Source organism: Ornithodoros turicata, chromosome 8, assembly GCF_037126465.1.
Source record: "Ornithodoros turicata isolate Travis chromosome 8, ASM3712646v1, whole genome shotgun sequence".
In the NCBI taxonomy this organism is placed as follows: Eukaryota; Metazoa; Arthropoda; class Arachnida; order Ixodida; family Argasidae; genus Ornithodoros; species Ornithodoros turicata.
The window spans coordinates 1,672,271-1,699,797 of NC_088208.1; the positions used below are offsets into that span (position 1 = coordinate 1,672,271).

Below are 27,527 nucleotides of genomic sequence, written 5' to 3' on the forward strand. Positions count from 1 at the left end.
TTTAATTATGTAAATATTTGCGAACTGAACTCAGAAATTTGCCAAGGGAAGGTCACTTTTTTACCCCACCAATATGAAGAGCGTGCCGAATTCACTCAAATTCATGATAATTGACAGTGATATTCACGAGCTATCACATTGGAAAAAATAGCCGAATATCATGCTTTTCGGAGCACCGGACCATAACGCGCGATGTCTTTTTGAGCGCAATCGCTTGCAGTCCGACGAAAGGAGGTTCCGAAGCCAGCCCACAGAGTGATAGTAGAAAAAGTAACAGTTCCTAAAATTGGGAGAGGGAAAGCATTATCCCAGCGAAAGTCGGACGTGATAAGTCGTGCCTGTTTTATCTCCCTCTGCGACGTCGGGGAGGGCTGGGTTTCCAACCTCCTTTCGTCGGACTGACAAAGATCGCGCTGAAAAATTCATCGTGCGCTATTCTGTGCGACCTCCGTGGAGCATGATGTTCGGCTATTTTTTCCGATGGGATAGCTTCTGAATATCCCTGTCAATTGTAATTAATTTGAGTAAATTAGACACGCTCTTCACATTGGTGGGGTAAAAAAGTGTCATTTACTAGGCAAATTTCCGACTTAAGCTCGCAAAAATTTACATAATTAAACTTACGTTACACGACATTCACATGAGGAGGTGGCAAAAACCGAGTAAGAACAAATGCCGTTGACCGCATGACTCTAGGTGGTGTAGTTTTTTTATTATAATTCAATGACACGTTTTCTGGGACACCCTGTATATATATATACAGGGTGTTTCAAAAAAACGTGTCATTCGGACTTGATAAAAAAACGGGGCGACGGAAAAATACGGGGTAAACGGCACTTGTGTGGCAACTGAACTTGCCATCTTGCAAAAATATTTTCATCTGATTTTAATTAAAATAAATTGAATTTCTTTAATTGAACGCCAAAATTTCCCAAGTCAACCTAACGTTTTTTTTTTACAGAATTAGAGAGCCCGTAGCGAACTTAGTCAGATCCACCAAGAAATCCGCTCGATATTGCAAAGGGAACTGCCCAAGAAAAGTCCCGAAATTGAGGCTTCAAAGTTTCGGGTATTCAACGGCGCACGAAATCAGTCGCAAAGATGCGCGAAGGGCAGGACATGTTCCTGCCCCCACGAAGCTAGAACAGTTTATCGCCGGACCGGCGTGCAGCACAAGACGCGCCGATAACAAAGCGGGTGTCATTCCACCATACGTTGATAAGCGGCAAACAAAAATGATTCCGCCTCTTTTTTCCCGCCCTGCTTTTTTTTCGATCTTCTAACTTTCATGTGGGCAGGAGCAAGTCCCCCTCTCCACGAATCTTTGCGTCTGATTTCGTGCGCCGTTGAATACCCGAAACTTTGAAGCCTCAATTTCGGGACCTTTTTTGGGCAGTTCCCTTTGCAATATCGAGCGGATTTCTTGGTGGATCTGACTAAGTTCGTTACGGGCTCTCTAATTCTGTAAAAAAAACGTTAGGTTGACTTGGGAAATTCTGGAGTTCAATTAAAGAAATCCAATTTATTTTAATTAAAATCAGATGAAAATATTTTTGCAAGATGGCAAATTCAGTTGCCACACAAGTGCCGTTTACCCCGTATTTTTCCGTCGCCCCGTTTTTTTATAAAGTCCGAATGACACGTTTTTTCAAACACCCTGTATATTATATGCATACAGGACAAATAGGTTAATATATCAGACGGCTACGAAGTTGAATAAAAGTGAAATAATAAGACGTGGACTACAGATTACAGGAACGTTAACAAAAAGTAATTTATTTAATAGGTACTTTAACACATAGGTTAAAAAAAGAATGGTCGACGTTTCGACAGTGGCACTGTCTTCGTCAGGACAATGTTTTTTTAACGTTCCTGTAATCTGTAGTCCACGTCTTATTATTTCACTTATATATATATATATATATACGCTACAAAATTTAGGTTCGAACGACCAGGATGTTGAATATAGATAGGGGAGAAAAGACACCAGAGACTGAAGTAGGGAGTAGGGGAAAGTTATTTATTAAGCTGGCATTTAAACTAAGGGTCTGGGGAAGTCTACGTTTCGGCGGAAGCTCCGCCTTCTTCGGGACTGAGAGGAAAATCTATGTACAAGGTCTTTTAAAAGGTTACAAAAGTGTCGTCACAGTTGGTACAATTCGACTGCGAGGCTATCGTCAGTGAGTCATGTTCTGGAAGATTCCGGAAGGTTCCTGGGTCATCGGCCGGAGAGATTACGGGTCAGAGCCTTGGGTCGAGCTCGTTGAAAACCTGTTGTCCGGGGTGTTCTTAGAGTCATTGTGTCCAGCTGTAAAGAAAAAAAGAAAAGAGGCAGCGGGCACTCCGAGGACATACAGAAAAAAAGTTATCCGGATATGCTTCTTACAGTTGATAGCACTCCTTTATCCTCATTTATTAGAGATTGGAATTTGTAGATCAAGTACGATTCGCGTTCCTCTCTGCAGCGATCGGATGTGAAATTTGACTCTAAAATAAAAAGTGCGACGTTATTAATGGAATGACCGGGTCGACTAAAATGGCGAGAAACCGGGAGGCTACCTTTTTTCGAAACATCTGATCGGTGGTTATTGAATCGAATCCTAGATGAATTTTTACTTTGACCTACATATTGCGCGGAGCATGTTGTACATTGAATGATATAAATAATGTTACTGGAGTTACAGTCAAAGTCGCCATTGATTTTAAGGGAGAAGTCGGAGTTTGTACTCTTGACCGCTGCCGTGCTTTGCATTGATTTGCATATTTGGCATCTTTTACCATTGCATGGATGGCATCCCGCCGTACGTGTTAATGGTTTGGGAACTTTGGAGTTGACTAGTCTGTCTTGGAGGTTGCGGGCACGTCTGTAGGTAACTCGTGGCTTTTCGGCAAATATTTGTCGTGTCCGTTCAGATTGCAGAAGGATGCTATGGTGGCGGTGGAGGATACTGTTAATATTACCCGCGCCTGCACCAAAGGTAAGAACAAGGTTTACGCGGTCGCCCTTGGGTTCGTCGTTGCGTTTACCGAATAAGTTCCTCCGGTCTGTTTGTCGTGCTTTGGACAGGGCGTCTCTTACTAGACTGAGTGGAAAATTACGATTAACGAAGGTCTGCTCTAATTCCGCGAGGTTTTTGTTTAGAACATCGTCGTCCGAGCAGATCCTCCTGTATCGGAGTGCCTGGCTATAAGGAATGGCGAGTTTAGTATGGCGCGGGTGGCAACTGTTAAAGGAAAGGTACTGCTGAGCATCAGTTGGCTTTCGGTACAGGTCAGTGGAAAAACCCTTCTCGGTTAAGGTTACTTTTACATCTAGGAAATTAACAGTCGTTGTCGAGAAGGAGTGGGTGAACTTCATGGCGGGGTGTACCAGGTTGAAATCGCGAATGAATCCTGTGAGATCTTCTTCGGAGTGTGGCCAAAGCATGAATATGTCGTCCAAGAAGCGTTTGTATGACTAGGTTTTTTGTCGCGCACGGCTAGAAATTTTTCCTCTAGTGCACCCATGAAAATATTTGCGTACGTTGGTGCCATCTTGGTTCCCATAGCTGTGCCATTTATTTGTAGATAGTGGCAGCCGTCAAATTCGAAGTTATTATTTTTGAGGATCAAGTTGAGTAGAGTTGTTAATACAGATGGGTCAACCGCGCGATCGGAGTACTTCAGATACGCCGCCTCCGCTGCTAGCACGCCATCCTCATGTGGGATGTTAGTGTAAAGGGAGGTAACGTCTAGCGTTACAAGCAAGCTTGCATTGGGTGGTTCACATTTGCTAAGTATTTCGAGGAAATGATTGGTGTCCTTAATATATGAGGGTAATCGGGGAGGTATATCTTTAAGGAGGTGGTCAACGAAGCTAGAAATTTTCTCCGTGGCGGTGCCGATTGAGGAAACTATAGGTCGCCCTGGGTTTCCTGGTTTATGGATTTTCGGTAACATGTTGAACCTGCCTGGTTTAGGGTTTTGGGGGGCTAGAAATTCATATAGGCAGGAGTCGATTATTTCACGCTCTTTTAGGGATTTTAGGGTTTTGGTGATTTCGGCAGCTATCTTATCTGTTGGATCACCGTCAAGCGGCTCATAGAACGTGTTACAGCCCAGTTGTCGGAAGCCCTCGTTAAGGTAGTCCTGTTTGTCCATCGCTACGATTGCCCCTCCCTTGTCTGCCCTTTTGATAATGATATCGCCACAGTTCTGTAAGTCGGAGAGGCTGCGCTGCTCAGCTGCTGTTAAATTTGGTTTAGTTTTGCGGTTAGATGGATTGTAGTATGCGTCAAGTACACCCCTTTGAACAGCCTTGATGTTCATATCCAGGGCTTTGTCGCGGTTGGCATCGGGTGTGAAATCAGAAGTTGGTTTAAAGGGATTCGGATGGGAGTTAGGTTTGTCGAAAAAATATTCTTTTAGGCGCATACGTCTTGCGAAATTGTCCAAATCAAGATGGAGTTGATATTCATTTAGTTTAGCGTTGTTGGGGCAGAATGACAGACCCCGATTCAGAAGTGAGAATTCTGAGTCGGTGAGGGTGCGGGATGACAAGTTCACAACGTTTTGTGATACAGTTACACGTTGTTGGACGGAAGAGGCCGCACCGTTCAATTCACCATCATGATCACGTTGAAGTTGGGGCAGTAATAATTGAGTAGGGGTGACCGGGTGTTTATTTACCGAGATACTTTCTGGAGGCGTTTCATTATTATCAGGTAAAATAGGTGAGCATACTCCGTACCTGGCAAGTTTTTTGTGTTTAGTTCTCGATACGAGCTGTTCACGGGACCTGCAAAATTTTGACAATTCTTCTTGATGGGCGTCGGATAATGTCGTCGTATCGTGGATGATTTTCGCTTCTCGAGAAAGTTCGTTAATATAGTCATCGCAATGAGAGATTAGTACATCTATGAGCGCAGTAGAGGCATTTTGAACGATGTTATTCCACTGACGGGAAAGTCTATCATCGAGGGGGAACGTCGGGTTCACTTTAATGGTCAACCCTCTAGGAGTTTTTTCTTGCTCTTTGTAAAGTTTGAGTGCGGCGCGGTGAGAATTGTAGCGTATTTTCTTATCGCATACTTGACGGAGCCTAAAGAACGCTTCAGTCTCGGGAGTTATGTCGCTATTTCGTTGGGAAAATTTACGCTCACCGGCGGTTAGTCAGTCGTGCTTCGATGTGGTGCTGCGGCCTCCTCGTCGCTGCCGTTGTTGAAGGAGGGAGTCTGCTTCCTGTGGTGCAGGCCACACCGGATCCGGCACTGCAGGGTTGTCCTGTCGTCGTCGTCGTAGTCGTCGGAGGAGCCGTGGGACGAGGTCCTGAAGATGAGCGCTGATCTGTCGGACGCCCTCGAAGTTGGGGTGGAGGCCGTCCGCGGCTAGCACGTGGGGTGGGCGTTGGTGTTGGAAGCCGTGGTCGAGGTAACACAGGTGCGGGGAGCTCCTGCACAACCTTACCAGTCGCCGATTAAATTCGAACGCCCGGGGGTTGCACTGGAACTCCCTGCGCCTGTCAATAAAAGGTCGCCGTCGGTTGTAGGATCGAGGTAGGATCAGTGTACATACCGCCATTTCAATCCCGCGTCGGGCTCGGATCTTGTCGAGCAGTTGCTTGTAGTGCGAGATGGCCAACTCCGGTTCCACGTATGGCATGTCGTTGGTCCCGCAGTGCAGAACCACCAGCCTAACTGACCCCGGCAGCTGGTCTATCTCCTCGATGAAATCCAGGATCCGGCCACCGCTTCGGGACACAAACATCGTCGGCATCGAACGGGATCTGCAATCGAAATGGTGGCGCAAGTGCTTAGTCTGGGAGTCGCCAAGTACTGCAACTGTAGGGGCGTAAAAGGGATACTTCCTAACTATCTTCTCTCCGTGTCTTCTGCTGGCCATCGTTGGATAATACGCTACAAAATTTAGGTTCGAACGACCAGGATGTTGAATATAGATAGGGGAGAAAAGACACCAGAGACTGAAGTAGGGAGTAGGGGAAAGTTATTTATTAAGCTGGCATTTAAACTAAGGGTCTGGGGAAGTCTACGTTTCGGCGGAAGCTCCGCCTTCTTCGGGACTGAGAGGAAAATCTATGTACAAGGTCTTTTAAAAGGTTACAAAAGTGTCGTCACAGTTGGTACAATTCCACTGGGAGGCTATCGTCAGTGAGTCATGTTCTGGAAGATTCTTGAAGGTTCCTGGGTCATCGGCCGGGGAGATTACGTGTCAGAGCCTTGGGTCGCGCTCGTTGAAAACCGCAAAACTAACCGCAAAACTAAACCAAATTTAACAGCAGCTGAGCAGCGCAGCCTCTCCGACTTACAGAACTGTGGCGATATCATTATCAAAAGGGCAGACAAGGGAGGGGCAATCGTAGTGATGGACAAACAGGACTACCTTAACGAGGGCTTCCGACAACTGGGCTGTAACACGTTCTATGAGCCGCTTGACAGTGATCCAACAGATAAGATAGCTGCCGAAATCACCAAAACCCTAAAATCCCTAAAAGCGCGTGAAATAATCGACTCCTGCCTATATGAATTTCTAGCCCCCCAAAATCCTAAACCAGGCAGGTTCTACATGTTACCGAAAATCCATAAACCAGGAAACCCAGGGCGACCTATAGTTTCCTCAATCGGCACCGCCACGGAGAAAATTTCTAGCTTCGTTGACCACCTCCTTAAAGATATACCTCCCCGATTACCCTCATATATTAAGGACACCAATCATTTCCTCGAAATACTTAGCAAATGTGAACCACCCAATGCAAGCTTGCTTGTAACGCTAGACGTTACCTCCCTTTACACTAACATCCCACATGAGGATGGCGTGCTAGCAGCGGAGGCGGCGTATCTGAAGTACTCCGATCGCGCGGTTGACCCATCTGTATTACCAACTCTACTCAACTTGATCCTCAAAAATAATAACTTCGAATTTGACGGCCGCCACTATCTACAAATAAATGGCACAGCTATGGGAACCAAGATGGCACCAACGTACGCAAATATTTTCATGGGTGCACTAGAGGAAAAATTTCTAGCCGTGCGCGACAAAAAACCTAGTCATACAAACGCTTCTTGGACGACATATTCATGCTTTGGCCACACTCCGAAGAAGATCTCACAGGATTCATTCGCGATTTCAACCTGGTACACCCCGCCATGAAGTTCACCCACTCCTTCTCGACAACGACTGTTAATTTCCTAGATGTAAAAGTAACCTTAACCGAGAAGGGTTTTTCCACTGACCTGTACCGAAAGCCAACTGATGCTCAGCAGTACCTTTCCTTTAAGAGTTGCCACCCGCGCCATACTAAACTCGCCATTCCTTATAGCCAGGCACTCCGATACAGGAGGATCTGCTCGGACGACGATGTTCTAAACAAAAACCTCGCGGAATTAGAGCAGACCTTCGTTAATCGTAATTTTCCACTCAGTCTAGTAAGAGACGCCCTGTCCAAAGCACGACAAACAGACCGGAGGAACTTATTCGGTAAACGCAACGACGAACCCAAGGGCGACCGCGTAAACCTTGTTCTTACCTTCGGTGCAGGCGCGGGTAATATTAACAGTATCCTCCACCGCCACCATAGCATCCTTCTGCAATCTGAACGGACACGACAAATATTTGCCGAAAAGCCACGAGTTACCTACAGACGTGCCCGCAACCTCCAAGATAGACTAGTCAACTCCAAAGTTCCCAAACCATTAACACCTACGGCGGGATGCCATCCATGCAATGGTAAAAGATGCCAAATATGCAAATCAATGCAAAGCACGGCAGCGGTCAAGAGTACAAACTCCGACTTCTCCCTTAAAATCAATGGCGACTTTGACTGTAACTCCAGTAACATTATTTATATCATTCAATGTACAACATGCTCCGCGCAATATGTAGGTCAAAGTAAAAATTCATTTAGGATTCGATTCAATAACCACCGATCACATGTTTCGAAAAAAGGTAGCCTCCCGGTTTCTCGCCATTTTAGTCGACCCGGTCATTCCATTAATAACGTCGCACTTTTTATTCTAGAGTCAAATTTCACATCCGATCGCTGCAGAGAGCAACGCGAATCGTACTTGATCTACAAATTCCAATCTCTAATAAATGAGGATAAAGGAGTGCTATCAACTGTAAGAAGCATATCCGGATAACTTTTTTTCTGTATGTCCTCGGAGTGCCCGCTGCCTCTTTTCTTCTTTTCTTTACAGCTGGACACAATGACTCTAAGAACACCCCGGACAACAGGTTTTCAACGAGCGCGACCTAAGGCTCTGACACGTAATCTCCCCAGCCGATGACCCAGGAACCTTCCGGAATCTTCCAGAACATGACTCACTGACGATAGCCTCGCAGTGGAATTGTACCAACTGTGACGACACTTTTGTAACCTTTTAAAAGACCTTGTACATAGATTTTCCTCTCAGTCCCGAAGAAGGCGGAGCTTCCGCCGAAACGTAGACTTCCCCAGACCCTTAGTTTAAATGCCAGCTTAATAAATAACTTTCCCCTACTCCCTACTTCAGTCTCTGGTGTCTTTTCTCCCCTATCTATATTCAACATCCTGGTCGTTCGAACCTAAATTTTGTAGCGTATATATATATATATATAAAAGTGAAATAATAAGACTTGGACTACAGATTACAGGAACGTTAACAAAAACTAATTTATTTAATGGGCAATTTAACACATAGATTAAAAAAAAAGAATGGTCGACGTTTCGACAGTGGCACTGTCTTCGTCAGGACAAAAGAGGTACAAGGGTTGCATATTGCTTAAATAGGTTTCCTGGGTGACGTCACAATCGGTGCAAGTATGCCACGTGGCAGTTGTCTGAGTCATATTCTGGAACATTCCGCAAGGTCAAGTCCGGGTGGTGATGTCATCTTTCTTGGGGAGCCAGCTCAGGGTGAGCTGTACTGAGGCCATAGCTGAAAAGAAAACAAAGGAGAATAAAAGGAAAAAAATGGGAAAGTATATCCCATCTAGACGACCAGATTCCTTACTGTTGAAAGTACACCGGGATCTTCGTTAATGATTGATTGGAATTTGTAAATGAGGTAAGACTCGCGTTGTTCCCTGCCTCTATCGGAGCTAAAGTTTGATTGAAGAATAAAAAGGGCAACGTCATTTATTGAATGACCCGGCTGGTTGAAATGACGAGAAACAGGAAGATTTGGCTTTTTATTAACGTCCGACCGGTGGTTGTTGAACCTGATCCGAAAAGATGTTTTGGTTTGACCTACGTATTGTGCTTGACAAGCGTTGCACTGAATGGCACAAATGACGTTGGATGAATTGCAGTCAAAGTCACCATGGATTTTGACGAAGAAATTAGAATTTGTGCTGTTAAGCACGTGGGCACTTCGCATTAGTTTGCATATTTGACATCTGCGGCCATTGCACGGGTGGCAGCCTGCCGTCGGACTTGTTGGTCGGTTGACTTTGGAGCTGACTAGATTATCGTGGAGGTTTTGCGAGCGCCTGTAGGTCACACGTGGCGGTTCCGGGAAGATTTGTCGCATGCGCTCTGACTGACAAAGAATACTGTGGTGGCGATTAAGTATACTGTTGATGTTGGAAACATTATTGTTGAATGTTACAACGAGGTTGACGGAACCATTGTCTGATTTGCGGTTGCGGTTTTGGAACAGAGCTTTGCGATCTGCCCTGCGGGCCTTCCTTATTGCGTCCTCAACTAAACTGGGTGGGAATTGGCGACTGATGAATGTTTGCTTGAGTTGGTTCAAATTTCTATCCAGATCACTGTCGCTGGAACAGATGCGTCTATAACGAAGTGCCTGGCTGTAGGGGATAGCAAGTTTAGTGTGCCGCGGGTGGCAACTCTTGAAAGCTAGGTACTGCTGGGAGTCCGTAGGTTTACGGAACAGGTCCGTAGTTAGGACCCCGTCCGTTAACTTTACCTGGACATCTAAGAAGTTAACAGTTAGAGCTGAGTAAGAATGGGTGAATTTGATAGACTGATGTGCTTGGTTAAAATTGTTAATGAATATATTGAGATCGTCCTCGGAATATGGCCAAACCATAAAGATGTCGTCCAGAAAACGCTTGTACAACGTCGGCTTTTTCTCGCATTGGAACAGAAATGCCTCCTCCAGATTACCCATAAAGATGTTTGCATAATTTGGTGCCATCTTAGTGCCCATAGCCGTGCCACTGACTTGCAAGTAATGTTTACCATCAAATTCAAAGTTGTTATTTTTCAGAATAAGGTTAAGGAATGTGAATAGAACACAAGGATCGTATGAGTTGTCCGAATATTTTAAAAACGCCCTTTGAGCTGCAGCAATGTCATCTTCGTGGGGGATGTTGGTATAGAGGGAAGAAACGTCTAGCGTGACCAGCAAACTTGAGGGAGGAGGTTGGCACTGACTTAATATTTCCAGGAAGTGATTTGTATCTTTAATGTAGGATGGAAGTTTTGGGGGTATATCTTTAAGAAGATAATCTACAAAGCTGGAAATATTTTCGGTAGCTGTACCGTTACAGGAAACTATCGGGCGCCCTGGGTTCCCAGGTTTATGGATTTTGGGGAGCATGTAAAATCTGCCTGGCACGGGATCTCTAGGGAGTAAGTACTCGTACAGGGTGGTGTGGGTGTACAGGGTGCAGGGGGTACAGGGTGCAGGGGGTACACGGTACAGGGTGGTGTGGGTGTGTACAGGTGGTGGTGGCTAATTTCTTCGTCAAAATCCATGGTGACTTTGACTGCAATTCATCCAACGTCATTTATGCCATTCAGTGCAACGCTTGTCAAGCACAATACGTAGGTCAAACCAAAACATCTTTTCGGATCAGGTTCAACAACCACCGGTCGGACGTTAATAAAAAGCCAAATCTTCCTGTTTCTCGTCATTTCAACCAGCCGGGTCATTCAATAAATGACGTTGCCCTTTTTATTCTTCAATCAAACTTTAGCTCCGATAGAGGCAGGGAACAACGCGAGTCTTACCTCATTTACAAATTCCAATCAATCATTAACGAAGATCCCGGTGTACTTTCAACAGTAAGGAATCTGGTCGTCTAGATGGGATATACTTTCCCATTTTTTTCCTTTTATTCTCCTTTGTTTTCTTTTCAGCTATGGCCTCAGTACAGCTCACCCTGAGCTGGCTCCCCAAGAAAGATGACATCACCACCCGGACTTGACCTTGCGGAATGTTCCAGAATATGACTCAGACAACTGCCACGTGGCATACTTGCACCGATTGTGACGTCACCCAGGAAACCTATTTAAGCAATATGCAACCCTTGTACCTCTTTTGTCCTGACGAAGACAGTGCCACTGTCGAAACGTCGACCATTCTTTTTTTTAATCTATGTGTTAAATTGCCCATTAAATAAATTAGTTTTTGTTAACGTTCCTGTAATCTGTAGTCCAAGTCTTATTATTTCACTTTTATTCAACTTCGTAGCCGTCTGATATATTAACCTATTTGTTCTATATATATATATATATATATAAGTGAAATAATAAGACGTGGACTACAGATTACAGGAACGTTAAAAAAACATTGTCCTGACGAAGACAGTGCCACTGTCGAAACGTCGACCATTCTTTTTTTAATCTGTGTTAAATTGCCCATTAAATAAATTAGTTTTTTTTAACGTTCCTGTAATCTGTAGTCCACGTCTTATTATTTCACTTTTATTCAACTTCGTAGCCGTCTGATATATTAACCTATTTGTCCTATATACATATATATATATATAGATACTCATGGAACGATGCGACAGCACCAGAGGACACGTGTTTCGCCGTGCTTGGGGCTCGTCAGCCCTGGGTAGCTGCAGCTACCCAGGGCTGACGAGCCCCAAACACGGCGAAACACGTGTCCTCTGGTGCTGTCGCATCGTTCCATGAGTATCTGTTTCTCTACGTGCAGCCATAGAAGCCATCTTAATCTGTAAGTTTGAATTTCAAACATGTCTAGCGTCATTTACTTATTTCTTTAATGGCTTTTCCCCCCTCTTCATATATATATATATATATATATAGGTTGAGGTAAAAGGATTATCAAACGGCCCCGAAGTTTTACAGAAGTTCAAAAAAAACATGGAAACAGATTTTAGGGAAGTTACAAACACTAGTTTATTACATAGGGAGACCTTAAAAAGTAAAATGGGCAAGGGGTCGACGTTTCGACAGTGGCGCTGTCTTCGCCAGGACAAAAGATGCACAGCTGGTTACACATTACCTAAATAGGTTTGGTACATGACGTCATAATCGGTACGGGCACACCACAGGCGTTTGTCCGTGAGTCAGATTCGGGAAGATTCCAGAAGGTCAAGTCCAGGTGTGATGTCATTCGCCGTAGGTCACTGTCCGCTTTGGGAAAAATTCCGGGGCAGGGTGAGTGCTGCTTCAAACTTTGCTGAAAGAAAAAAAAAAAAAAGAAAGAATGACAGAAAAGAAACGAAAAGGAAGAAAGTGTAGCTCATCTAGGCGGCCAGATTTCTTACCGTTGAAAGTGCTCTCAGATACTCGTTAATGTTTGATTGGAATTTGTAAATGAGGTAAGATTCGCGTTGTTCCCTGCACCGATCTGAGCTAAAATTTGACTGGAGAATAAAAAGTGACACATTATTTAGTGAATGACCTGGTTGTTTGAAATGGCGAGAGACTAAGGTAGCTTAGCTTAGTTGACGACCGCAGACGAAGCCCGCAAAGCAGATCGCAAAGCCCTGTTCCAAAACCACCAACGCATGTTAGATAATGGTTCCGTAAACCTCATCTTAACATTTAGCAGCAATATTCCAAGCGTTAACAGTATACTAAACCGTCACTATAGTAACCTTCTCCAATCGGAGCGCATGGGACAAATTCTCCCTCAGCCACCGCGGGTAACCTACAGGCGCGCCGGCAACCTGCATGATAATCTAGTTAGCTCTGAGGTTAGCCAAGCAGCGCATCCAGGAAACGGCTGTCACCCGTGCGATGGTTGCAGGTGTCAAATATGCAAATTAATGCAAAGAACCCAAGTACTTAAAAGTACTAATTCCAATTTTCCCGTCAAAATTAATGGTGACTTCGACTGCAATTCATCTAACGTCATTTATGTCATTCAGTGCGGCATGTGCCAAGCACAATACGTAGGTGAGGCAAAACATCATTTCGGATCAGGTTCAACAACCACCGATCTGACGTTACAAAAAAGGCAAACCTCCCGGTCTCTCGCCATTTCAAACAACCAGGTCATTCACTAAATAATGTGTCACGTTTTATTCTCCAGTCAAATTTTAGCTCAGATCGGTGCAGGGAACAACGCGAATCTTATCTCATTTACACATTCCAATCAACCGTTAACGAAGATATGGGAGCACTTTCAACGGTAAGAAATCTGGCCGCCAAGATGAGCTACACTTTCTTCCTTTTCGTTTCTTTTCTGTCATTCTTTTTTTCTTTCAGCAAAGTTTGAAGCAGCGCTCACCCTGCCCCGGAATTTTCCCCAAAGCGGACAGTGACCTCGGCGAATGACATCACACCCGGGCTTGACCTTCTGGAATCTTCCCGAATCTGACTCACTGACAAACGCGTGTGGCATGCCCGTACCGATTATGACGTCATGTACCAAACCTATTTAGGTAATGTGTAACCAGCTCCGCATCTTTTGTCCTGACGAAGACAGTGGCACTGTCGAAACGTCGACCCCTTGCCCATTTTACTTTTTACCGTCTTCCTATGTAATAAACTAGGTTTTGTAACCTCCCCAAATTCGCCGAAGGGAGGTCATAAATTCTGTGTGCGGGGTCCTGTCGAGTGTGTTTCGCACGTGGGTGGGGGTTTTCGGGGGTGGGAGGACTTTCCCTAAGAAGCATTTGTGTGGAAAAGACACGTTTGCGTCGCGTAAACGGGTGCAGCTTCTTGTTGTGTTGTAGGCGTTATTATTTCTTCATGTTTTTCACAGTGGACAGCGATCCCGGGTGTTCGTTTAGGGCCGGATTGAATTTATGTATGAAAAAGGATTCCTTCATTTCACGATCCCTATCGCTCTTGAATCCGGATTGTAATATGGCAATAGAGAGTTTCTCGATTGCATGTTCTGGAAGGGCCATATGCCTAGATAGCGGAAGCTCCGGTTTTGTTTTGGTGTGGGACTTGTGGTTGTTGAAGCGAATTCTGAATGATGTGCAGGTTTGTCCAATGTATTGAGCTTGACATATGGTGCAATGTAGAAGGTATATTACGTTTTGAGTCCCGCAGTCAAAAGTGCCATTGATATGGTATTTGAAGTTTGTGGTGGTGCTGGTAACGTCCCGTGCTGACAACATGAGAGGACAAATTTTGCAGCGGGGTTTTTTGCAAGGCCTGCAGCCAAGGAATTATTTTTGTTCCCTCGTGACTTTTGAGTTCACCAGTACGTCCCGTAAGTTTCGCGGTCATCTATAAACAATCTTGGGAGCCTCTGGGAAGACTTCCCGAAGATGTTCAGATTGGTGCAGAATATTGAGATGGCGTTTCAGAATGGATCCGATGCCAGCTACATTTTGATTGTAGGTTAAAGTTAAGCTCGGTGCGCAGTACTCATCGGTTTTTGAGGAAGCTGTGGGCTGGTTGGGACCTAAACGGCGAGCTTTTTCAATTGCGTCATTAACGACATCGGGAGGGTAGTTGCGATCGGTGAATGCGTACCGTAGATCTCCTAGGTTTCGTTCGAGATCGCTGTCCTCTGTGCAGATACGCCGGTATCTGCATGCTTGACTATAAGGTAGAGAGAGTTTGCAGTGACGGGGGTGTGAGCTATTGAAGTGTAAATATTGCTGACTGTCAGTTGGTTTTCGGTACAGCTTAGTTTCCAGTGACTGGTCACTGATTGTTACGGTGACGTCCAGAAAGTTCGTAGTTGTGGTCGAATAGTGGTGGGTGAAATTAATGCTGGGGTGCGCGTTGTTGAAGTCTCGAATGAATTCCAGTAGTGAACTCTCAGTGTTGTCCCAAATTATGAAGATGTCGTCGATATACCTCTTATAGAGAAATGGCCTGATGTGGCACCGCGACAGGAAACATGTTTCCAATTTACCCATGAAGATGTTCGCGTAGTTTGGGGCCATTTTTGTGCCCATAGCTGTGCCATTTATCTGGACGTAGTGTTGGCCATTAAATTCGAAGTTGTTCAACGTTAGTATCATTTCTAATAGTACCTTCAGGGTGGCGCTGTCCACGTGGTAGGGGCTGTCGGACGGTGATTTTGTGTAGGCTTCCACGACCGCCTCAATGCCGTCAGAGTGGGGAATATTAGTGTAGAGGGACGCTACATCAAGTGTGACAAGGAAGCAGTTCTCAGGTAGTTTGAGGCTGCGAATGGTCTTTAGAAAATGGTTGGTGTCTTTCACATATGACTGAAGGGTGGGGGGATGTCCTTGATGAGGTAGTCCACAAGCGTTGACAAGTTTTCTGTCACTGTGCTGTTGCCGGATATGATGGGTCTGCCTAGATTGCCCGGCTTGTGAATCTTGGGTAACAAATAAAAGCGACCAGGTTTCGGAGATTGTGGAAGGAGGTGCTTATGTGTATCAGGCGTGATTTTTTTGTTATCACGGAGGTCGTTTAGGGTCCTCTCGATCTTTGACGCATAGTCTGGTGTGGGATCGCAATCAAGCCTCTCGTAAAACGTTGTGTCTTCCAGTTGGCGGGCTCCCTCGCGAATATATGCGTCAGTGTCCATGACCACAATACCACCTCCCTTGTCCGCAGGTTTGATGACAATGTCCTTTCGTTCTGCGAGATCGCTGAGTGCTTTGCGTTCTTCACTTGACAGATTGTGTCGCGGCGTTCCTCTTTTGGAAGTTACCTTGAGGATATCCTTTTGCACAGCCTGGATGTAGTCATCGAGATGGCGGTCCCTCTGTTCAGGGGGTGACCAGCTGGAACCTGTTTTGAAAGGGGAAGCCGTCTGTCTGGAGTTCCCTTTATCGTGGAAAAACTCCCTCAGGCGCAGTTTACGGGCAAAGTTTTCAAGATCTGTGTGTAGTTGGAATTCGTTCAATCCTGTTGTACTTGGACAGAAGGAGAGTCCTTTTGATAGAAGGTGTTCGTCGATTTCTGTTAGCGTGACTGATGAGAGATTTACCATGGATTTGGGGGTACTGTAAGAACGGCCTGCCGAAGGTGGTTCAATAATGGCCTTCGTCGGGTCCTGAGGTGACTGCACAGCTCCCTGGTATGCCGACGGAAGATCGCGTTCTATTTTTCTGTCCTTCACTGCCCGCAAGGAATTGGATTTTTTTGTCTCAAAATCAGCGAGAGCGCGTTTCTCCGTAGACGTCAGAAGTGAAGCCATTTCGTGTTGCTTTTTTCGTAGATCGGTGAGTTGATCTTCACAATGGCGTGATGCAATAGAGAGAAGGGCGAGCGACGCATCATGTAAGACAGCTTCCCACTCGGACAGATGAGTTGCGTTGAAGTTAGCAAAAGGCAGCCTGGATGAGAGTCGCGCTCCTTTTGGAATTGATTTGTTCTGTAGATGTTTGGAGATGAAACTGAAATGGCTCTCGTATCGCATGATTTTGTCAGATAACTTCCTGGATGCCAGGAAAGCTCCGGATTTCTTTTCTTTCGTAGACTGTGTGTGAGGCAGTCTGGGGTCTAGTTGTGACAGAGTTGTGGGTTTCTTTTACCGTGTCGGTTGCATATCCAGTGCGGCTGTGGTCTTGTCTACGCTCTTGCATTTCGTGTAGTCCTGGTTGTTTTTGGTACCAGCAGGGTCTTAGCGTCCGTGAATCCGTTGGGCATGCCGGATGTCCGGATGTATATGAAGAATATCGCGCTTCTAGCAAAGGTATTATGTGCGACAGTTGCGATGACATTGTGTCGGTTCCGAGCGGGCTGGGGTGCAGTCCGTCGGCTGCGAGAACTTGAAGGGGGTCGTGGTCATAGAAACGATGATCCAGGCAGCCAACTCTTTCGTCGTTTGCAGCGAGCTGAAGGAGCATTGTGTTGAGCTGATGGGTGTCAATATTGAATCGCGCAATGCGCCCCCAGTCAGGGCAGTTTGGATGGCGATTGACGAAGCGAGGAGGCACGATTGTCGCGATTACTTTTGCTGTCCATGGTCTTGCAGTATAGATATGATCGATCACAATCTTGTACTTCTCGAAACATTCAGTAGGATGCGAATCCTCAAGGTCGTGAGTTCCAACGTAGAGAAAAATCGTAGTGACGTGGGAAGGAAGCTGATTTATCATAGGAATGGTGTCGAATATGCGAGCTCGATCTCTTATTATGAACAAGGGAGGATGGTGAGTGTTGTCAAACCTGGTATGTAGATGCTCGAGCAGAGAAGTTCCGATGATTGCAATGTTGCTCCAATTCCAAGGTTCATTGGTTGTGGACACTCTGGTGCGAGGAGGTACAGGTGCCGTTGGCAAACACATTCTCGAAGGTCTTGAAGATTCAGACGGCGCCGTATTAATACACAGAAGAAATAAGTTCGCACAGAGCACCACCAAAGGAATATTTTGAGATGACTTCATTTAATTCATTTTGAAATTACATAGACACGACGTTTCGAACGGTGGACCGTTCTTTATCAAGTGATAACAAAAAAATCACGCCTGATACACATAAGCACCTCCTTCCACAATCTCCGAAACCTGGTCGCTTTTATTTGTTACCCAAGATTCACAAGCCGGGCAATCCAGGCAGACCCATCATATCGGGCAACAGCACAGTGACAGAAAACTTGTCAACGCTTGTGGACTACCTCATCAAGGACATCCCCCCCACCCTTCAGTCATATGTGAAAGACACCAACCATTTTCTAAAGACCATTCGCAGCCTCAAACTACCTGAGAACTGCTTCCTTGTCACCCTTGATGTAGCGTCCCTCTACACTAATATTCCCCACTCTGACGGCATTGAGGCGGTCGTGGAAGCCTACACAAAATCACCGTCCGACAGCCCCTACCACGTGGACAGCGCCACCCTGAAGGTACTATTAGAAATGATACTAACGTTGAACAACTTCGAATTTAATGGCCAACACTACGTCCAGATAAATGGCACAGCTATGGGCACAAAAATGGCCCCAAACTACGCGAACATCTTCATGGGTAAATTGGAAACATGTTTCCTGTCGCGGTGCCACATCAGGCCATTTCTCTATAAGAGGTATATCGACGACATCTTCATAATTTGGGACAACACTGAGAGTTCACTACTGGAATTCATTCGAGACTTCAACAACGCGCACCCCAGCATTAATTTCACCCACCACTATTCGACCACAACTACGAACTTTCTGGACGTCACAGTAACAATCAGTGACCAGTCACTGGAAACTAAGCTGTACCGAAAACCAACTGACAGTCAGCAATATTTACACTTCAATAGCTCACACCCCCGTCACTGCAAACTCTCTCTACCTTATAGTCAAGCATGCAGATACCGGCGTATCTGCACAGAGGACAGCGATCTCGAAAAAAACCTAGGAGATCTACGGTACGCATTCACCGATCGCAACTACCCTCCCGATGTCGTTAATGACGCAATTGAAAAAGCTCGCCGTTTAGGTCCCAACCAGCCCACAGCTTCCTCAAAAACCGATGAGTACTGCGCACCGAGCTTAACTTTAACCTACAATCAAAATGTAGCTGGCATCGGATCCATTCTGAAACGCCATCTCAATATTCTGCACCAATCCCAACATCTTCGTAAAGTCTTCCCAGAGGCTCCCAAGATTGTTTATAGACGACCGCGAAACTTACGGGACGTACTGGTGAACTCAAAAGTCACGAGGGAACAAAAAGAATTCCTTGGCTGCAGGCCTTGCAAAAAACCCCGCTGCAAAATTTGTCCTCTCATGTTGTCAGCACGGGACGTTACCAGCACCACCACAAACTTCAAATACCTTATCAATAGCACTTTTGACTGCGGGACTCAAAACGTACTATACCTTCTACATTGCACCATATGCCAAGCTCAATACATTGGACAAACCTGCACATCATTCAGAATTCGCTTCAACAACCACAAGTCCCACACCAAAACAAAACCGGAGCTTCCGCTATCTAGGCATATGGCCCTTCCAGAACATGCAATCGAGAAACTCTCTATTGCCATATTACAATCCGGATTCAAGAGCGATAGGGATCGTGAAATGAAGGAATCCTTTTTAATACATAAATTCAATCCGGCCCTAAACGAACACCCGGGATCGCTGTCCACTGTGAAAAACATGAAGAAATAATAACGCCTACAACACAACAAGAAGCTACACCCGTTTACGCGACGCAAACGTGTCTTTTCCACGCAAATGCTTCTTAGGGAAAGTCCCCCCTCCCGAAAACCCCCACCCACGTGCGAAACACATTCGACAGGACCCCGCACACAGAATTTATGAACCCCCTTCTTCGACCTCAACGCACTGCGATTTCCCTTTCCCCACCGCTGTCGAAGTACATGAAAGTGAGTGTTTTCTGTTTGACCAACTCATTATATCTTTACACTTGAAAAAGAACGGTCCACCGTTCGAAACGTCGTATATATATATATTTATATATGCACATTTTGGCCTCACGAAGACAGTGCCACTGCTCAGACGTCGGCTTTTTTTCATTTCACAATTTCTTCCAATTAAATAAACTATAACTTCCTTGTTGTCTTTTTCCTTCCACAACTATACAGGGTGTTTCAAAAAACGTGTCATTCGGACTTTATAAAAAAACGGGGCGACGGAAAAATACGGGGTAAACGGCATTTGTGTGGCAACTGAATTTGCCATCTTGCAAAAATATTTTCATTTGATTTTAATTAAAATAAATTGAATTTCTTTAATTGAACTCCAAAATTTCCCAAGTCAACCTAACGTTTTTTTTACAGAATTTGAGAGCCCGTAGCGAACTTAGTCAGATCCACCAAAAAATCCGCTCGATATTGCAAATGAAACTGCCCAAAAAAAGTCCCGAAGTTGAGGCTTCACAGTTTCGGGTATTCAACAGCGCACCAAATCAGTCGGAAAAATGCGCGGAGGGCAGGACATGCTCCTGCCCCCATGAAGCTATAACAGTTTATCGCCGGACCGGCGTGCAGCACAAGACGCGCAGATAACAAGGCAGGTGACATTCCACCATACGTTGATAAGCGGCAAACAAAAATGATTCCGCCTCTTTTTTCCCGCCCTGTGTTTTTTCGACCTTCTATCTTTCGTGGGGGCAGGAACAGTCCTCCTCTCCACGAATCTTTGCGTCTGATTTGGTGCGCCGTTGAATACCCGAAACTTTGAAGCCTCAATTTCGGGACTTTTTTTTGGGCAGTTCCATTTGCAATATCGAGCGGATTTCTTAGTGGATCTGACTAAGTTCGCTACGGGCTCTCTAATTCTGCAAGAAAAACGTTACGTTGACTTGGGAAATTTTGGAGTTCAATTAAAGAAATTAAATTTATCTTAATTAAAATCAAATGAAAATATTTTTTCAAGGTGGCAAATTCAGTTGCCACACAAATGCCGTTTACCCCGTATTTTTCCGTCTCCCCGTTTTTTTATAATGTCCGAATGACACGTTTTTTGAAACACCCTGTATATATCCCACTTATAGTTCTTCCTCCACCCTTTGTAGTGCCATGTTAGTGTCATGTTGTCTGGGATGCAAGATATACTATAGAGAAAATTCTGCAATCGGACAGTGACATTGACATAAATCTATTTATGCTATTGTGTACTTGTATGTATGGAGCTGTTCGTGTGCGCGAAAACAAGGTCACCGGCTGTTTTCACCTCATTCATTCGTTTTGCCTACGTAGACGATGTACATGAAATTTCAGGTAGAGATCCATGGACAGCATATATCTATTCTTTCTTCTTTGATTCCTTATGCGTATCGTAAGGAACACTTACTGCGCTCATTCAAAAATATGCCATGTTCATGGCTGTCTGACCCATTCTATTGAAATTCCATTGAACGTATCAAAAGTATCAAAAATGCACTCTACTAAAAGCGCTAAAATGACAACCCGAAGAAGAAAACATACAGATAGGGCTATATATCTGAGTTTTCGTCTTCTTGCATCATTTTAGCGCTTCTACTGAAATGCAGTACCAAGATTCCCAGTATGACATTTTACCAAAATGGATTTTTGTGCTTTTAAAGAGCATATCTGTTGAAGCAAGTCTGTTGTTGCGAGGCTTGAAATGTTGAAAAAGTATTAACTCTTCTATATGATTGAGTAAAATGAATGGAATCCAAAGACACGCATACATTATGACACTGCAACCGGGAGGACAATGACTTGGTCAATTGTCATTTCAGCTCTTCCAGTGCAAGGTTCCATGCTTTTTTTATATTGTTTCCTTCATTGGCAATTGATAATCGATTTATATCACAATGTGTGATTGCATTACACGATGAACACTCTGAAAGACACACATGCTTTCATTTTTTTACATTTTGCATTTTTTTAATTGGTCACATGGATTACATTGATGCATATAACAGTCGTGTAAAAATAAAGGCTTACATCGTGTTTCATCCTCTTTAATTTTCTTCATAATTTTTTTTAAACATGTTGCTTTTCAAAAAGCAGCAAGGAATACCCAGAAATGTATAATCTCTGTTGGCTTGTGCTTTTTTTCCCCTGAAATTATCTAGCCTCCTATACCCGAAAATTAGTACCGGAACATCACGCTAGAGGGGTGATCTTGGATCAGTCACCGTATAATACTATTTTGCATAATCACAGCACAGCTGACTGATTACCTCTCTACATGTAACGGCAAATTATAACATCTAATTAGCACTTAAGCTATATGATTTTACGGTTTCAGAGCATTTGTCAAGAATGTTCACTAAAGTTTTGCCAAAGGAGCAAGACACAGATATTAAACAGTGATATGCAAAGTGATACTAATTAAATTGGCGATGTACTTGATGAGTACTTGAAGTACTTTGCCTAGTACTTTGTACTTTACTTGAAGTACATTTGGAATTGGGTATTTTGTACTGTACTAATGACACCAGGTACTTGGTACTTTACTTTAAGTATAATTTTGAGGGACTTTGCCCATCACTGCAGCAATCAGAAAATGGCAGTAAATGTTATCCAATATGCCACACAGATGTAGTATGTGTGTTTTCCCTTCGATTCCTACTAAGCGTACACACCTTCTTGCAGTTACTGTTCCAGGCAGCGTCAGATTTCCTACACAGAGCCACGCGCGGACGCGTCTATTTCAAGACTGTTACAATCGGCGTGCCGAGTACGTGGCAGGTAAGGAAAGGTGTGAAGAGGATCCTGGCCGATGAGTACATGAGTTCCCACGTACGGGTGGAGAACTCGCCCCATGGAAACAACCCATACACCCACCACAAGCGAAACTGTGGGGAACACGGACATTATATCCGTATCACACCAGAGTTTGTCCTTAACCTCAAGTCGACCACCAAGACAAACTATGGTAACCCAGGTATGTATTTGTTCGGATCAAACCAAACCAAAAAAACCACAGAATGAACATATTCAAAAGAAAAGCAAATCTCATTACCAAGGAGGAAGAATTTGAATGTCGTCTATCATTAATACGATCATAATGAAGGTAACCCCTCAACAATATACGAAGGGAGTTGCCTCAAGACAGGAGCCGCCGATATTTCGAACAGAGACTGCTCGAGAGAGATGAGAGAAGAAAAACAGTCGCTGTTGGAAATATCCGCGGCTCCTGTCCTGAGGCAACTCCCTTCGTATATTGTTGAGGGGTTACCTTCATTATGATCGTATTAATGATAGACGACATTCAAATTCTTCCTCCTTGGTAATGAGATTTGCTTTTCTTTTGAATATGTTCATTCTGTGGTGACTGAGCAATCAAAGTTGCGGAGCATTTCAAGAAATCAGCCGCTGACCATACCCCATTATTGTACACTATCTCTTACGCAAGCAAAGTGGACAGGGTACTAAAACTCTCATGTGTTTCTTTTTAACACAACGTGCCCCTCACTTTCCTCACAAGGATTTTGCCAAGGTGTTCGAAAGGGGGGCCTTAACATTCCTCATTATTTCTCAGGCGTTTAGCATTATTATTAGCAGGCGTTAGGCATTATTTTCTTCATTAGGGGATAGGGTGAAAAAAAAACTCGTTGAACTTGTGTGAACAGCAAACGTATTACTAAAACGTAGCTCGCAATGGTATTTACTAAGTACAAAGGTATTTACTTGAGAACTTAGGTACAGCACGAATACACACAGGTAATACCAGTCATACAGTTCACTAAATTACAGGCTGCTACAGTGATTATTTCCAGAAACAAATGGAAAATAGTGTTACCTTGCATTCTTCAGAACACCGTTTAAATTGCGTTTTGTCACACTTGTGTACCGTTTAATACATCGTGGGATGTGGCTCTGCATTGGCATCCCTGATGCTGCCTTTCTACATTATGAAGTACGGCTCTTGTCAGAGACATTTAGATGTATAACGTGTTTGTCAACCCTGTAGTCCGCGCATGAAATACTCTCTCTACCCCTTCAGATTGTACGTTGTTACTTTCGGTATAAACGTTTTCTGTCGCAAAAAAGATAGCGTCAATGGAAACTCAATCAATGGTGCTGAATTTTAAGACAGTGTATTGTGCATTTGAATGATCTTGGTCGGCGATCACTTTATGATTGGACTTGATGAGGAACAACTGTTAAGCATAGAAAACAAATCCGTTGAGTAAATCTCTGGGACAAACGTTCGCTGAAAAAGACTGGAAATATTAATATATCATCTGGCTGCCGGCAATTCAAGTTGTAATTGCTCTCCAATGTTAGGACGTGATTAAGTCATGGTTCATTTTTTGATATGATGTTTCATTTCACTGTACCATTCAGCCTATCATCTGATCCACGAGTGGGCTCATTTCCGTTACGGTGTGTTTGACGAGTACGCAGCACCCGGTGATCCAGAGGGCAAATCAGCATTCTACTGCGATGGCGGAAAGGTAACTAATTTTTTTTTATGCACATTTTCTCATATGTAGTCCGTAGATAACGTAATCGCGCGTTATACACAACGACCCATGGAGAAGTTAAGACGAATCAAGTAAGAGGTTCAGTGCACTCAGGTGAAGGTAAGCACCCCAGTCCAGCTCTCGGTCTGTCCAAATGTTCTTTCGACTAAAAGGCAGTACTGCGTTCTACGCACTACAGAGAGCGTCCATTTCACGGAAGTACGTCGTAAGCTCAGGATTTTGCAAACCAAAAAGTTTCGAAAGTCAATCCTGGCGAATCGTTGATCCATACGAAAGAGTGTGATGGAATACAGTAAAAGACGGTTATTGACGGCTCTCTGGAAAAACGAGATAACTTCTTTCCATAACGAGCAATGTGAAAAGGATATGACTCATCTGGGGAATCGGTGTGACAATTATTTTTGCCACGATAGTTTTGCGGAGCGCTTTCTGAGTGCCATACATTTGCCCGTCCTCGTGGCCATGGGGCAGCGGATTGGCCAACTATATCCGCTGTCGTCACATCCGGGTCCTCATTCGAAGTGGTTATCCGACGACGGATCTCGTAGACGAGCGAACGCGATGACGTTATTCAAGCGACTCAAACATAGCAACGGTTTACGTGATCCACTGCTGGGGCCAACCTAGCAATTTCCGGGCCATGTTCCAATGAAATATCTATCCCATCCTGCCAATGGAAGCCACGGTAAATTGAACCCCACAGAAATTGATCAATTTGAGTTATCGCACCTGATTGCATCAATCCTCCCTCGACGATTCATTTACACCACCCGATGGGAGGCGAGTTGCTGCGATAATGGGAATAAATTTGTATGAGGGGAATAAATTTTGTATATATATGCTTCTATATAGCCAGTGGTGTTTTCACATCCCATGTGTGTGGTTTTGCATGGGGAGCACCATCGACCAAGCGTAAAGCCGATGGCTGGAAATACTGTTTCAGTATTATTTTTTGTAAAACTTATGAAACTCATTACCGTGGAAGTAAAATTAGAGGACCGGATTCTACAGTTTCTTGGTCCTAAAGAATAGTTGAGTTGGTATTTGTTAAACGAATTGTGTCACATGTTCGTCGCAAGTGTTTGAGGTCGTCGTACCAGCTCTCCCGCCCTCCAAATCAACCTTCCGAGAACAAGGGCTTTACTTTCACAATGATTGTGTCGTCAACGCCATTTTCCTGTCTCTGCTTTAGGAATGCACATTAAATGTTTCAAAGGCTGGCCCCTGTTTTCATCAGAGCCCTTTTGCACTTATCTAACCTATTTGTGCGCAATCTATTTTCCGAGCACCCTCTCACCTGTAACCGTAACAGAATAGAAAGTGGGCCTTTGCGTACGTAAGGGGTGGTTCTGCGATCGGCCATTACAGAACCACCAACGCTATTCATTACGTACGCGAGGGCGATAACACCCGATTACGATGTTACGGGAACGTCATCTTTCCAGGTCGACGCTCAAGTGATATTCAGAGGTAACTGTCTATCAGGGCCGGAAAGGTCTTTTTTTTTTGTTGTTTTTGTTTCGTCACCCATTTGCTTTCGCACCCATCAGTCAATCAAATCTTCCTTACCTCCGGGGGAAAAAAATCTCCCCTGATGCTTTAAAAGCCAATGTCATGCATAATATGTATTGCATACAGCTCCAATTGCTGCTACGATACCGATTTATGGCGTTGTTTATAGGTCAGACTTAACGGATGCTCGCGAGACATCAAGTTCTTCCCTGCCACGGCAAGCGGCGACAAGTGTAAGCTTTACGACGAGTGTAAAGTATCGGACGACTGCATCCCCTATGCTGACCCTTCTCAAGTGCTCTCCAGCGAATCATCCATCATGTTCATGCCAGCCATGGAAAATGTGAGTGCATGTATATAGATCACAACCACACTGAACAGAGCTTTGCACATGATATAGAAAGCCCATTTCCAATTACGTATTTCGTGTACGTACCTGTCTTGTGTATTCGCCAAGCAGAACAGCCGTCCAGCACTAACCAGACAGAAAAAAAGCGTTCATTTCGTATCTCGAATAGGAACCGGCGAATAGCAACCGAGACCTACCACTCCCATTGATCGCCATCTTGACATTTTTCATGCCAGCCAATAAATAGAGCCATAATGGTTGCAAGACTAATTGTGCGTATGCGCATTCGCTGGAGCTTTTCATACTTATCAAAGATGGTGGATGCCCTGTCGTTGGTATTTCTACCGGTCTGTAAGGTAGTTGTCATCAAGTGACAGAGGCAGATATTGGAATTTAAAGGCTGTATTGATTCCAGGGTGTTTATACATATGCAAACACGACGTCTCTAGACATCACTGTACCACAGCTGTGGCAAAGGGGATAGTTACACAGTCACATCGCAAGCTTCTTCGGCGTTGTTACTTCCTTCCCAGCATCGTGATTTTCTACATTTACCTATTCGGTTCCTGAGCGGTGCAACGGGTCTTCCACTGCAACGGCTCAAATTCAAAGCACGCGCGCAAAGATTCGGAGCTGTCATTGAGATCACGTGACACGCGCGTTCTTGATGGAAATTGGTGTTCTGAGCCCGCAACACCGAACACACAAAGCCTCAAGGTGAAACAGTGAACGAGGAAAGTGACCGAAAAGGGCTCGAACCCACATCTTCCGTTCCCTAATCTAGAAGTTCGAGTACGGCGGTTGGTTAACCTTCTCAATGACTTCCTGTACTTCCTTCATACACACATTCTGAGCTGAAGTTTACTCAAAAGAAACATAACCTCACATTTGGTACACTTATTGCAGAATAAATACGCGTATCAAATTGGGTTTCGTTTTTGCGGGTGGGACTCCAGTCGATACTACCGTTGCGACAGTGTAGGCCCTCCGCACTGATCACGAACGCACACCCATCATAACGCTAAAGATGCCAATGTCTGGGAAGATCCCTTCTAAGCGTGCGATATAAAGCCCCATCTATGAAGTCTCCTCTGCTTTGGCTATCCAATTCAATCCAAGCTTGTAGGCGGTACAGTTCTGAGTGAGTCAACGACAGGCACGACATTTCAGGGCATTGTGGAACTTGTGGGGTATGGATATATCGGACACTTGGGTGTGCGGACATTACGATGTACGAACGGTTTCTTCTTTTCGGCGGCGAAAAAAAAATACATCACAGACGTTCAAGCACAATGCATGTGGCATGTTGTATGACCATTGTCACTTTACGTGAGAGAGGAGGATATCCCCTTCGTTTACCCACTTGCAAACGCACCATCAAATGTGTGATTTAGGGGGGTTCGAAATCCCGTAAGCAACCTCCCTACGCTGTTAAAAAAAGGTGCGTTTTAACTGGCTTCCTTGCCACATATAATACTCCCGTTTTGGAGAGTAAAATTACTCTCAAAAAGGAGTCTCCTTACTCCTACTCCTTTCTTACCATTTAACACCCTACTAGAGAGTAATATTACTCTCCAGTAGGTAGTTAAACACAACGCAGAACCGCTTTCCGAGATAGACGCAGAAAAACAACATCTTTCCAATGTTCACGTAGACAGGAAATGAACATTGCTCGCAGGATTACGCTAGAGTGTCATCCAAGAAGATATACCGATAA

General features: G+C 44.5%; 1 protein-coding gene across 2 annotated transcripts in view; it reads left to right on the forward strand.

The window, feature by feature from the left end:
• Positions 1-27,527, forward strand: part of LOC135366384 (calcium-activated chloride channel regulator 1-like) — a 94,323-nt gene that overhangs the window by 31,194 nt on the left and 35,602 nt on the right. For both annotated transcript variants that reach the window (XM_064599066.1, XM_064599065.1), the window contains exons 3-5: positions 22,112-22,403; positions 23,810-23,919; positions 25,631-25,804. In XM_064599066.1, the coding sequence (XP_064455136.1) occupies positions 22,112-22,403; positions 23,810-23,919; positions 25,631-25,804 (576 nt within the window). The remainder of the gene's footprint in view (positions 1-22,111; positions 22,404-23,809; positions 23,920-25,630; positions 25,805-27,527) is intronic.